This window comes from Exophiala spinifera (assembly GCF_000836115.1).
Source record: "Exophiala spinifera strain CBS 89968 unplaced genomic scaffold supercont1.8, whole genome shotgun sequence".
NCBI classification, from domain to species: domain Eukaryota; kingdom Fungi; phylum Ascomycota; class Eurotiomycetes; order Chaetothyriales; family Herpotrichiellaceae; genus Exophiala; species Exophiala spinifera.
In genome coordinates this window covers 1,257,565-1,269,945 of record NW_015622520.1, presented here as the reverse complement: position 1 = coordinate 1,269,945, position 12,381 = coordinate 1,257,565, and the positions used below count along the sequence as shown (strand labels likewise).

Genomic DNA, 12,381 nt, shown 5'->3' with positions numbered 1-12,381 from the left:
TGTTTGTGGGATGCAATGTCTGCGGTGACAGAGTCGAGCCCTGGTGCCCGTGTCGTCCCAGGATTTCGGGGCCCGTTGGCCAGGGACGAGATACAGTTGTTCAGAGTGCCCGTACTGCCCTCGTATCGCCAGCGAGGGGCGCACGGTGGCGAGGAGACGCACCGCGTGGCTCGCTGATTGAAATCGAGCCGCTCCAGGCATCCCGCATCGACAAGCAGGAACGGCCGAGTCACCGACCAGCTGCCCCTCTCTCTGCCACTAGGTCAACTAAATAACCTGGGCACGACTTGCCCTGCGGCCCCTCGACTCTGGCCACTCCTGGCACATCCTTTCTTCATTGTGACGGCAGTGACGGCTGGCGTTCCTTGCTAAACCGTCTCTTGCCTATCGCCTGCGCTGCTGCACATTGCGTTCTTCATTCCGTGCTGCTGCACATGCACCTCTTGTCTGCTTCTCCTTCTAGCCTCAGACCATCCAACTCATCTCATCTGGGCCGTCTTGTTCTCTATCTCATCATCATCCTCGCTCGTCAAGGCAATCGCCCTGCTACATCCCGCCCTCCCGACGCCGTAGCCTCACTCGACTTCAGGCCCCTCGGATCTGTGCCTCTGCCATCGACACCACCCTGTCCCACGGTCCCTGTCCCCAGGCCTCTATCTTGATCCACATATCCGAGAGTCTGTACTGCCGCCCAATAGGATCAACTATCTTTGCGTGTGAGGTCAAGCATACGGGCATCGTGACGCTGCGTGCTACCGTCGACATCGGGGCAAGACTTCATTGAGCCTTGAACAGCGAGGAGAAACACCTCCGCCTACGACTCCGGCAACTCTCGCCCGTCGCCTGAATCTGTGGACCCGACAGCGGAAGTCGCATGGATCGTTGGCGTGCGCAGCCTTCTCTTTAGATACCCTTCCTGTCCATAACGCGACTATTCTCTACATTGTCCAGTGCCCCAATTCCCTCGGCGGGGCCACGCGGGTCCAGATACTCGAAAACCATCTCTTCTGCAGTGATCCGGATGAGTTCCCATGCTGTGGCGTGAGCCGCGACTCCCTGACACTGCGCCATAGCATATCCTCCTCGTTCCTCACCTACGATGGCGGCTCTCAGTCTCGTGTTGAGCGAGACTATGTCGCCGAAAGACAGAATGGAAGAGATGGACACACCTACAACCCCTCGGCCGACTCGATATACATCGGCCATATTAGAGGAGAACAATGTCGTAAACGATACTCACTCCTCCCACCCCGGAGACAATTCTTCTAGCCAAATCTACGACGGCAGTGCCCGTGGGCATCGGCACAGCGACACAAGCAGGAGAAATAGTGCGGGTGCCGCAACAAGTGCTCTGGATGTGGACGACGACGATGAGGAAGACAATGATCCGCACGGTTCGGACCACGAGGGCGAACCAGGAGACGCCGATTCTGCCTGGAGAAAGAAGAAGGGCCAAAGGTTTTTCTGTACCGGCTACCCCCCCTGCAACCTCAGCTTTACTAGAAGTGAGCATTTGGCTCGCCACATCCGAAAACATACTGGCGAGCGACCCTTCCAATGCCACTGTAATCGAAGATTCTCCAGATTGGACAACTTGCGCCAGCATGCGCAGACGGTGCATGTTAACGAAGAGATCCCCACCGACTCATTGGCGGCTACGGGCACTCGATTCCAGCGTCAGATACGAACCGATCGCGTCCGCCCTACTGGTCGACCACGAACAGGAACTGCAGGGAGTACTGGTGGTCACAGTCGAGGACACAGTCGAAACCTTTCAACGTCTAGTGTGGGTTCGACCTCTTCCAATTATAGTATTGTGACAGATGCGAAGCGACGACCGCCGCCTCTCCTCATGGCTGGCGATGGAAGTGGAAGACCTCTAGGGCTCGAGCCGCCTCAAACACCGCCGGCTCAATATCGTGGGTACAATCCGAGCTCTCCTGGCGGCCTGAGTACACCAACATCCGCTCAATTTTCTGCCACGCCTGGCAGTCCAGGTTTCATGTCATCTTTGGGGTCGCCAACGTCGTCAAACTCCCGCCATGGAGGATTTTTCGCTTCTGCTCCTCATGCCCGCCGATTGTCGGTACCATCTACATCCAGTCCCTACCAGCAGCAATATCCGCCGGGCTATCCTCTGACATACATAAATCAGATGGGTCCGGCGAGTTCACATGGGTCCTCAAATTCCAGCATGTTGACGAGCCCTACTTCGAGCTCCTTCCCCATGTCTCCCGGACAACATATGCCGCCCGGAGAAGACTGGCGGAGGCGCACCTGGCATCCTTCTACGATGCCGGCTGCCAACTTCAACTACAACCGTCCTGCCACAAGTGGGCTAACATACTCTCAAACTCCAGATGCTCCTCAACCCGCGCATGCCCAACATGCCACTGCCGCTGCCGGCCAAGCACCCCGACTCCCGGGCATTGAAAGCTTCGATCATGTGCAACACCGCTCATACACGCCTCCCCGCCGTAACCCTAGTCCCATGCAGATTGATCCCAATCTCACTGATTCCAACCCACCTTCCTCGTTGACCCAACAAGAACCTCAGCCTCGGCCCGGGCATGTATCCTGGGAAGGGCCTCGTCCCAGCCAGTACCCGGAGCCTGAAGAACAACCCCCCGCCAGACATCAAGTTGCGAGCTCTTGGGGCCAGCAAACTATCAACGAAATTCAAAGGGTAGGCGTCCCAAGACAGGCGGACATGGGCCCTCCCTCAGTCTCAGTGACTTTCAGACCGCAACAACAGATGGCCCAGGAAGCCCTTGAGACTCAACCATCTGCAAATCGGCTCAAAAGACAGGGCTGGTATCAGCGACCTGTATCTGCCGCACGAACTTCCCCGGAAGACTCTAGCAGTAGCGACGGAGTGCCCACTCCTGGGATGACGGCTGTCGAGGTACATCCAATGATTATGCATAGCAGTGGCTACGTGGAGCCACAGCACGCCGCTTTACCCGCAGATGGCCATCAGAATGTTTGTGTTCTCTTCTGCAGGTTGTTCTGACTTTTGCTGACTTGTACAGGTTTGTCTTGCACCCGCTGCATATATCGAAAATAGTCGGCACAGCGGAAGCTCGTCTTTCGGTGATCGGTCCGGCCGAGGCGGCGAGTTGAACAGATTAGAGGCTCTCGTCGCCGTTGCGACGAGTGCCGACAACGGAGCACGCTAAGCATAACGAGTTCGACTTGGAGGATGCATGGCTACTCGATCTGTTTGATCGATCCCATTCCATCAATCAACTTATTGGCCTCACTACAGCCTATGGTGGCAACTATTGAGACGCAGTTCTTCTGATCATCGCATATTGGCAAATCATGACGGCCTAACGAGAGAGATACCCCTAACGACCAACTTTTCGAGCCGACCGCTTTTTTTACGGATGTGTTATGATCTACCTTATTCATGTTTGGATGCGCGCATACGGGTTATGATTTTGAAATTCTGCAAGCGGGCGTTCGGAAATGCAGAGACGTGTGTTTTGCCTGGTAGCACTTGCTCGACTTTTGCGGGTGCTTCACAGGATGCATAATACCCCTCTTTCATTCATGAAACTGTGTTATTGAGATGTTTCTGAGTTGCTGGGCACAGGCAATGGTCCTTGACCCATGATGACGATGACAATGACGGGATTCTTGAAATTCATGCTGCAAGGATGGGTTCAGTTTTGATTTCTTGCACTTATAGCATTACGGGCAGTTACGCAGCACTTAATGAACATGCTTCTACTCAACTTGACAGTGAGCGCCGACTCTTTGACGGGAATTGATAATGAATATGGGGAGATCGGGATCTGAACGCCTTCTACGGAGTACGTGAAATAATAACTCGCCCAACGAAAGAGGACGACACTCGGCGCCAAGACCATCGACTTCGTGTGACCCCGACCACGACGTGCGGTAGCTGTAACTCAACATCGTCTTTCATGCCGACTATGATAATGTCATTGCAGTTCATCCTCGCCCTGTGTGGACGGCGGCTTCGTCTTGACTTGAGCTACCTTTGCTCGAGCAAGGTTCGGTCTTCTCATGGACCATGGGGAAATGATCATTGTGAAATCAGCATCCCTCCAATTCATTTGAACAGGGCTTCTTGCTTCGCGGAGGACATCCACTTGTGAAGAGTCACGGCGGAGCTCTGGGATGCCTTGGTGGTATGACAGAGAGGCTGCCGACACGCAATAAAACCGTCTCCTTTACACCCTGAATCTCCGTTGCAGAGGAAGAGTTAGATGAAAGTACCATCCTCATCTGGCCTGTGTTACATTTTGCTGCACCGAAGCTTCTCATGCAGGTACCCATCCAATTTGGAAGCAGATCATCTGGAGCCAGATGCTTCCGTGCTGATACTGGGGACGGACTGGTGGAGACGACACTGACAGATGCGGGAGAGCAAACATTCTCACTGCAACCGGCGCAGTCTTCCTTGAGCGACATGACTTCAAGTGGCTTCGAAGGCGGTCTTTGCTGAATCTCTCGCCAGGGATGTGGCTGAAACCGGTTAGTAGAACGATTGAGTTGCACTGAGCATGTTGTGCAGCAGGAAGATCATGCTCCGCTCCGGGCAGCTTCGCCCACGTGCAGTTTCAACATCAGTAAGCCCGTTACTGGGCGAGACTCTCACATGGACAGGGCAGCTGCCGAGAGCTGTATGGAGCTCACAACCGACGAAGTTGATGGGATTTGCACATTTCCGAGGTGGCTTCTGGGTAGAGCTTGAATATGCCGGAGCAGGGAATGCTTGACACGGGCTGTTGGCATGGCAGGGAAGATGCGTGAGGTAAGACCATGGCCAGGCATAGACGATGCTGTTGGCAAGCAAGAAGGGAGAGTATTTCCAGACGCACCTGGCCGTATCGTGCGATATGGTATGGCTTCTCGGTGGCGAAGAGGATCCTAACCAACTGTGACCATTGTTGATATTGATATTGACGACATCACCGCGCTTCAGCAAGGCTGATGGCCGCTCCCTGTTCAAGGCCCCGGCAAGGCCCCGGGGCATCCAATGTCTAGCAGTAATACGGTTGCACAGTGTAAGTCCGACGAGAAAAAAAGTGGCGAAAGGAGATTGAGGACAAAAGCGGTTTCTTTAGAATTGTCTGCGGTGACCATGAGTTACTTGAATCTTCGCTCCTTCCAAATCGACGTGTTCGGCCTCTCATTTTCTTCTCACTTACGACTGTACTCTCTCCCGTTTCCTTTCCTCTCCCACCACCATTCGGTTCGTTCCCTTTCAACACTCGTTATCGTCGCCTGGTAGTCATGATGATTCATGTCGCTATCGCTCTCTTCGGCGCCATGGCGGGCTTCGCTGCAGCTGGAGTTCTACCGGCGAGAGAGTAAGTGAAGTGAAAGAGCAACGAGGTTGGTCTTGCTAACGTCAACAGAGTGGCAGCATGCTCTACTGCAACCGTCTATGGCACCGTGTTCGCGACCGTCTACGTTCATGATGTTGTCACCATCACCCACACCATTACCAATCCGCCTCCGACCGTAACGATCGTTGAGCAAGATCCAGGGTCGAAGTTGAGCTTCATCGCCTCGTACGACACTGAAAGCGTCATCGAACAGAGCCAACTCTTGCCCGTTTCTGCTCACCCAGATCCCAAGCCCACCGTCGTCACTGAAATGGTCCAGGTTCCGGGATTCGAGGCCACTGAGATCTCGTACCGTGGAAAGACTGGCACTGTTTTCTACATACACGGGACTGGAGGCAGTGTCGAGCCCACAAGCCCCATTATAGTCGAAGTCACCACCTTCACTATCCTGCCGACCTTCGCGACTAGACCGCCGAGTGTAGCAAATCAGGCCAAGGCTGCAGCCACCTCGAATTCTACCTTGCACATGGCATTTACAAGCTCTTCAAATGGTTGGAATTACACAAACTCGAATTCATCAATGTGGCCGGCTGCTTCTGGCCATGGTGGAGCTGTCCCAACTGAAGAAGCTACTTCGACGGTCACTGTCACGAACACAGTAGCCACGGTCACACGAGTGGTGGCTAGCACCGCAGTCGCATCATACGGACACGGGCCAGAGCCATATGGCTACCCACCACCAGATACAGCCCACCCTGTCGAGAAAAGACAAACATGTTTGTGGGTAAGTGCAACCATTGGCGGTCAGGAGGTCGGTTGGTGCAACAATTGGGATGGTGCTGCAACTTTTTCCTACACGTCTTGGGAGACGACCAGTGAGTAGCATTTTCGAAGCATTGAATAAGAATACTGACTGGAATTGCAGTATTCCCAACCTATGTTCCAGGAGTTGGCCCGGTTGACACTTCAACATCATCCTCGCCGCCAACAACTTCGCTGCCGAGCAGCGTAAGACCATCTACTACGCATGGTAGCTCTTCATCAAAGCCAGCCTCAGTTACTGTTTCGCCAGTACCAACCACAGCAGTACCAGCTCCGGCTACCTGTGGACAGACTGGTCCATTCATCATTTCGGTAAGCCCTGTCTATACCTTGCTGTTGGTGGTGGCCGGAGGTTGATCATTTCCAGTTCGATGACCTTCCAGTCTTATCAGTGTTCAACAATAATACCGCTGGATTTCCAGAAATCTTCAATCCCTATGAGCATTTCTTCTGGGGCGATGGCTGGACTTATGTTCCTCCGCCAACAGAACCTTTCTCACCACATGATGGCACTCGACTAGCTCAATTCATTCCGTCATTGGCAAACAAGGATATAGGGTCTCCCAGTGCTGGCTTGATACCTCCTAGCTCCTTTGGTGCTGGTCCTCGAGCAGCTGACTCTGCGTACTGGTTCAGTGCGGCAACCGCTTGGGTGGCATGCGATACGGCCAATGTGACTTGTGATTTTGTTGCTACGGCGTATCAATGGGATATCGCGACACAGAGCGAGGTAGTCGTCGCAACTCAGCACTTTAACGTCCCACCTTGTCACGGGTTTGTCGATTGTCGCCTGACTGAGATTCGCTTCAACTATCTCTTCTATAAGATGACTACTCTGTCGTTTTATGCCAATGTTGAAGGCAAGATCAGTATCTTCTGGCTTGACAGCCTATCTCTCGACTGGTATGACAACTCTTGCGAGGCTGGACTCAAACGCATTTCATCTCGCAAGCGTTGAATTCCTGCTTGAAACTTGATACATGAGACGTGGGGTCTGGTCAAAGGAACATGATGGGAGTTTATTTGTCATAGGTGGCCCGATTGCAGGAGGCCCGGTCTCTAGAGAGGAAAATCTCCATACTAATGTGCCACTGACAAGGTACCACTTGTTAAGATGGCTCATGGGCGTCCGTTGTACGATTGATATCAACCATATTCTAGTACCAATGAGACTACCTGATTCCGAGCTGCGTATCCGTGGCCTTGCTAGAACAAGACATCTTTGTCGACAGGATGGTCTTACAAGTCATCGCTTCTAGACTTCAAGTCTCTTGAAATAGGTTTGGCCACTGTAGGACATGCAAAGTGTGGCCTTGGAGGATTCGAGTCGGGTGGGGGGAGAAGACGACGACGGAGGGGAACCATCCTGCGTCGAGGTCCATATCCGTCAACAAAACTAAAGTTTCACTAGGGACACAGTACGGGATACGGAGTACTTTTCGCACTGGGCATGTTCGACATCGAGTCCGTTCGGAGAATTATAGTTATGCATGCACGGTCGATCAGGCGCGCGGGATACGTGTTTCCAAGTATGCGTGTATACAACGTACGTACATACCTAGTTAGGGTGGGGTGTGTTGTACCTCTGTATTCACGGTTCCCTTTCTCCCTCCCAGGTATACAGTACGAAAAGTGTGTCACGGTATGCTTTTTTTTCCTTCTGGAGCGAGGTGCAGTAGCTTGAGACGGTAGCTCCAAGGTATGATCGTCGCGACTATGTATGTAGGTATTATACTCCGTACGAACAAATGTTCCTGTATAGCTGGGTGAGGTCAGTTACCGAGGATGACTGGTATGGTTGGGCCGCCCCGGGAGGGGGGGGGGGTTGCTAGCTAACTGACTAACCAGTTAGTCGGGTGTGATTTGACCGACCGTAGGTCTCTTTTGCCGTCCGATAACAATGCGCAGTTGTATGTGCGGAGTACGTGCTGCCCCCGCTCCCGACCCGTGGTTTTATCTGCAGGTGCACAGCAATAAGTACGGCCGGTGTCGGTGGCATGTTCACGAGGTACAACATACATACATGAGATAGGGTGGCCTGAAGTGCCTGAGGTACTGCCTCGTGTTGGGTACCTAAACTACCTACTGTACCTGCTCTGTACCCTCTAACCCTGTACTCTCTACTCCCTGCGCCCTGCTCCGGAGATACATGCAAAGATCGTGTACAGAGCATACAGAGTGTGTATAGAAAGGGTATCAAAATTTTCATTCATTTCGTTCTTTTCTCCCAAGAAAGGTAGTTCAAACTCCACCTTCGCCCGCCCTTTACTTACTCGTACACCGAACACTCAGGTCCCCTGCCCTTGCCTTTGCCCTCGATCCTGGTGATACAATATACACATCGAGTTAAACTAGCAAAAGAATGCCTGCCCTTGTCGCACCGTGAGACAGACATAGGAACCGAAAACACGCCAAAAATGCAACGCCAGGGTTCTTGACAGGCATCCTTTGGGACAAGGATACCCAAAAGAGTCAAGGCTAGTCTAGAAAGGATAAGTAAGGGTGGAGCCTCAAGGGCGGTCGGTATCGAAGAGTCGAAGGATGAGGGCGAAGCGTCGAGGTGCTCCGAACAGGTGGAGCCACGACCGTTAGACTAGGTGTATTTGACTCGAAACCATTCCCCCATCCCTGCGTATCCCGGATATCCGTACGGAGAACTCGCAAGTGTGATTGTGACTTCATAGTCCGTACTTGTCTAACCGAAGCCGGGGAAGGCTCCAAATGGGAAACCACCTCCTCCAGCACCACCGGGCCCCCCTCCTCCGGTAGAGAATTTGAATTGTCTCTGGCCACCACCGCCAGGGAATCCACCCTGTTGGAAGAAGAATTGTTGCTGTCCACCTGCACCGAAGGGACTCCCTTGGAACGGATTGCCACCCTGGTTGGAATGTGGATCGTTGGGGTCTTCACCTCTATCAAAACGGGCTTTCAGTTCAGGATCGCTGAGAACCTCGTAAGCTTCGTTGACAGCCGCCATTTTCTTCTCGGCTACTTCTTTGCTCAGGCCCTTGGCGGCTGCCTTGTCCGGGTGGAAGTTCTTCGTCGCGGTGCGGTATGCCTTCTTTATGGTACGCTCGTCAGCGTCGCGCGATACTCCGAGGACCTTATAGTAGTCTTTTGTCTTGCTCCGCTTCAGCGCGACCTGGGCATCGTTCAATTTCTGATTGATCGTGTTGCCAGCGTCAGGATAGTTATCACGCGCTGTGTTGAGGGTTGAGATGGCAGCTTCGTAGGCCTCAGACTCCATGTGTCGTGCCGCTTGAAACAACAGTCCATAGAGTGAATCAGGGACCTCCGTGCAATACTTCGTCGCCTTGGCCAGGTTGTTGATGGCCATGTAGGCTTCGCACGTCTGTTCAACATGTGTCATGTACAAGTCTGCAGGGGCTTTGGCATGAATGATGCCATCGGTGCGGTGTGTATGAATGTTTGACTGGATTTCGGACAGGAGGCCAGGTTCATCATCACCCTTGCCGACCAGGATTTTGGCGGCCGAATTGTACTGGCGTTTCTCCATTAGGCCTTTGACATTGTCAATGTCTTTCAGTAGACGTTTCTCTTCGCGGAAGAGTGCTTTGCAAGGCTTCGAGTCGGGGTCTGAGTGGAGACATTTTTTGATTTGCGAGAGGCCACGCTCCGTGTCACCTAGGCTGTAGAACATCATGGCTGAGATTTGGAGGTGAGGTTCGACCAAGCCTGGATGGATCTGGAGGACGTGTGCGAGGTCACTCAGCCCTTCTTGCACCTCACCTCTTTCAAAGCGACATCTTGCGCGAAGTTGTCGGAGAGAGAGTGCCGTTCCAGCAGTCATGATGGCTATGCCTGCTTGGTTAATACACGCCTCCCAGTCCTGCTTCTTCTCCGCCTCCACGGCGAGATATGCCGCCCCTTCTGCTTCTTCCAGTTGCGCGAGCTCTTCGGCTCCTTTACTACCAAGAGCGAGATAGTCTTCCCTCGCCGCCACCCAGTCTGCGTTTCTTGCCTTGATCTTGGCCCTTTGTAGCAACGCCCCCTCGAAACCCGGCCTCAGCTTCAACACGGCATCAAAATCGGCACTCGCTTGCGCATTCCGCCCCAAGGAAAGATATGTCGCTCCTCGTTGAAAGACCGTGATATAGTCTGAGGGATCTTTTGATACGGCAGCATCGAAATAGGCAAGGGCTTCGCTATTTGCCCCTCGTGCTCGTGCCGCCTTGCCTGACGCAACAAGAGATGCTGCGGTGGCATCGGAAGGTATGTCGACCGTCTCACCAGAACAAAGAGACGTAAAAGCGAGCCCTAGGAGGGCCGTGAGGAAGGCAAGGCGCTGCAATCGGAGGATCATCGTTGCATTCTGTGTGCTGTTGGTAGGCCACGGAGTGGATCTATTACAAAAGGTAAACGAATGTATAAGCACAGGGAGGTGAAGTCAGAAATAAAGAGAACGTGAAGTGTCAGAGGTCGTCGTCGCTGAATGAATCAATCTGGCCTTTTGGTTGGTGACGGGCGCATTCATTGGGACTTTCTCGGAACGCAGCCTCTTGCCGCCGCTTTACTAGAACCTTCTTCATCCTCGAATGGACCCAGAGCGGCGAGTCCGTGTACCCAACATCAACATTCAGAGACACCAGGACAGAGGATTGTGTCCGTGTCAAGCAAACATGATAGGAGGGCGTATCCATCAATCAGAATAATCTTTTGCTATGGTGTAGACGCCGTCGAGTCGGAATGATCGCGAAGGTCGGTTATCTAGCTGGTATCAACCATGCCTTCGGCAGTCCCCATTGAGAATGCAACTTCAGTCCTACAGGAAGGCTCACCGCACCGTTCGCGGCGCGTCTCTCTGCGCGTCTTGAATCGAAATATCGGCCGAGTTGTTCTGGGAAATCTTGCCTTTGATACATGGTACTACTCACCGTACCCTGACAATATAGTCCTTGGGCCCGACACATCAACTGCCAAATACACGCCAGGGTCTGCCGCGGACTTGCGCCAGGCTACCGCACATGCCGACGGTGCAGGACAGCCACAGTGCGAGCGTTTGTATGTATGTCCATGCTGCTTCCTCTACACTCCCAAGGAGCATGATTTTGCGCAGCACTTGGCAATTCATCGAACGCGACGCGAACAGGGCCTTGAGACCCAACCGCTGCCGGAGTCGGCGGTGAAAGTGTACGAATGGGAGGGCCACGCCGTCTGGGAAATTGATGGCGAACGAGAAAAATTATACTGTCAGAATCTCTCACTGTTTGGCAAATTGTTTCTGGAGCAGAAATCTGTGTTTTTCGACACAAGCGGCTTCAAGTATTATGTGTTGACCTACACGAAACCCGAGCCCAGTATACCGGTGACAAAGGGCAGAGGTCGGAAACGAAGTTCGTCAGTGCTCGAGGATGATGTCTTGTACCAGAGCCAAGTGCTGGGTTTCTTCTCCAAGGAGAATTTGTCGTGGGACGGTAACAATCTAGCATGTATCCTGGTCTTTCCACCTTTCCAGCACCGACAACTGGGACAGTTGCTGATGTCCGTCTCATACAAACTGAGTGGATGGGAATGGGAAGGAGGGGTGATTGGAGGGCCCGAAAAACCCCTGAGTGCGATGGGCCGCAAGAGCTATCTGAGGTTCTGGTCGGAGCGACTTGCACGGTTTTTCATGGGGCAAAGCGCCGATGCGGACGCCAAAAAGGTGTTTCACCAGAGAAAGAAGACCATCCATCCAAGGAGAGAAGAGATGACGGTCAAAGAAATCGGAGAGCGGACAGGGATGCTGGGCGAAGATGTCGTTGCTGCCTTGAACGAGATGGGCATTCTCAAAGTGGTCCCCTCCAAACGGAAAAACAGGACATCAAGCGAAATGAACGGAAACAACGCCCACGGCGAGGCGGAGGCGGAGCAAGAGATGGCCACCATGGTTATCAACAGGTCGAAAGTGGTCGAGTGGGCCGCAGAGCACAATGTCAACCTGACCAGCCCTGTCCGTGAGGAAGGATTTTTGGGCGAATGGGCGTTGAGTGATGTCGACGAGTCTGGCGTTAGTGACGCGGAAGACGCAAATGGCAATGGAACTCTGGCATAGCGATTGACCATCGATTCATCCGGCAACGATTGACCAGAACAATCTTGACCGTGCAGGCGACGGTGGCGATAAACGTACAGCACAATAGTACATACTCTTCCAGCTCCCCAGGGTTGACTGGTGTGAAACTTGGAAGTCTTGGTAGTCTTTGACGGGTAGTTTCACTGTACGATAGTGTAT

The 12,381-nt window shown here is 53.1% G+C and overlaps 4 protein-coding genes across 4 annotated transcripts; 3 read left to right on the top strand and 1 right to left on the bottom strand.

Moving 5' to 3' along the window:
• Positions 1 to 1,099: 1,099 nt before the first annotated feature.
• Positions 1,100 to 3,179, top strand: PV08_10482 (biofilm and cell wall regulator 1; the record flags this gene model as incomplete). The annotated part of the gene is made up of 2 exons (XM_016384796.1): positions 1,100 to 2,983; positions 3,033 to 3,179. 2 exons carry the CDS (start codon positions 1,100 to 1,102, stop codon positions 3,177 to 3,179), a joined length of 2,031 nt encoding a protein of 676 aa, XP_016231398.1.
• Positions 3,180 to 5,304: 2,125 nt separating this feature from the next.
• PV08_10481 (uncharacterized protein) lies at positions 5,305 to 7,104 on the top strand (the record flags this gene model as incomplete). Its single annotated transcript, XM_016384795.1, has 4 exons — positions 5,305 to 5,345; positions 5,394 to 6,199; positions 6,250 to 6,458; positions 6,514 to 7,104. The coding sequence occupies 4 exons, from the start codon at positions 5,305 to 5,307 to the stop codon at positions 7,102 to 7,104; spliced, it is 1,647 nt and encodes a 548-aa protein (XP_016231397.1).
• Positions 7,105 to 8,841: 1,737 nt separating this feature from the next.
• PV08_10480 (uncharacterized protein) lies at positions 8,842 to 10,470 on the bottom strand (the record flags this gene model as incomplete). The annotated part of the gene is made up of 1 exon (XM_016384794.1): positions 8,842 to 10,470. The coding sequence occupies one exon, from the start codon at positions 10,468 to 10,470 to the stop codon at positions 8,842 to 8,844; it is 1,629 nt and encodes a 542-aa protein (XP_016231396.1).
• A 420-nt stretch (positions 10,471 to 10,890) lies between these two features.
• PV08_10479 (uncharacterized protein) lies at positions 10,891 to 12,201 on the top strand (the record flags this gene model as incomplete). The annotated part of the gene is made up of 1 exon (XM_016384793.1): positions 10,891 to 12,201. The coding sequence occupies one exon, from the start codon at positions 10,891 to 10,893 to the stop codon at positions 12,199 to 12,201; it is 1,311 nt and encodes a 436-aa protein (XP_016231395.1).
• Between the last annotated feature and the right edge of the window lie 180 nt (positions 12,202 to 12,381).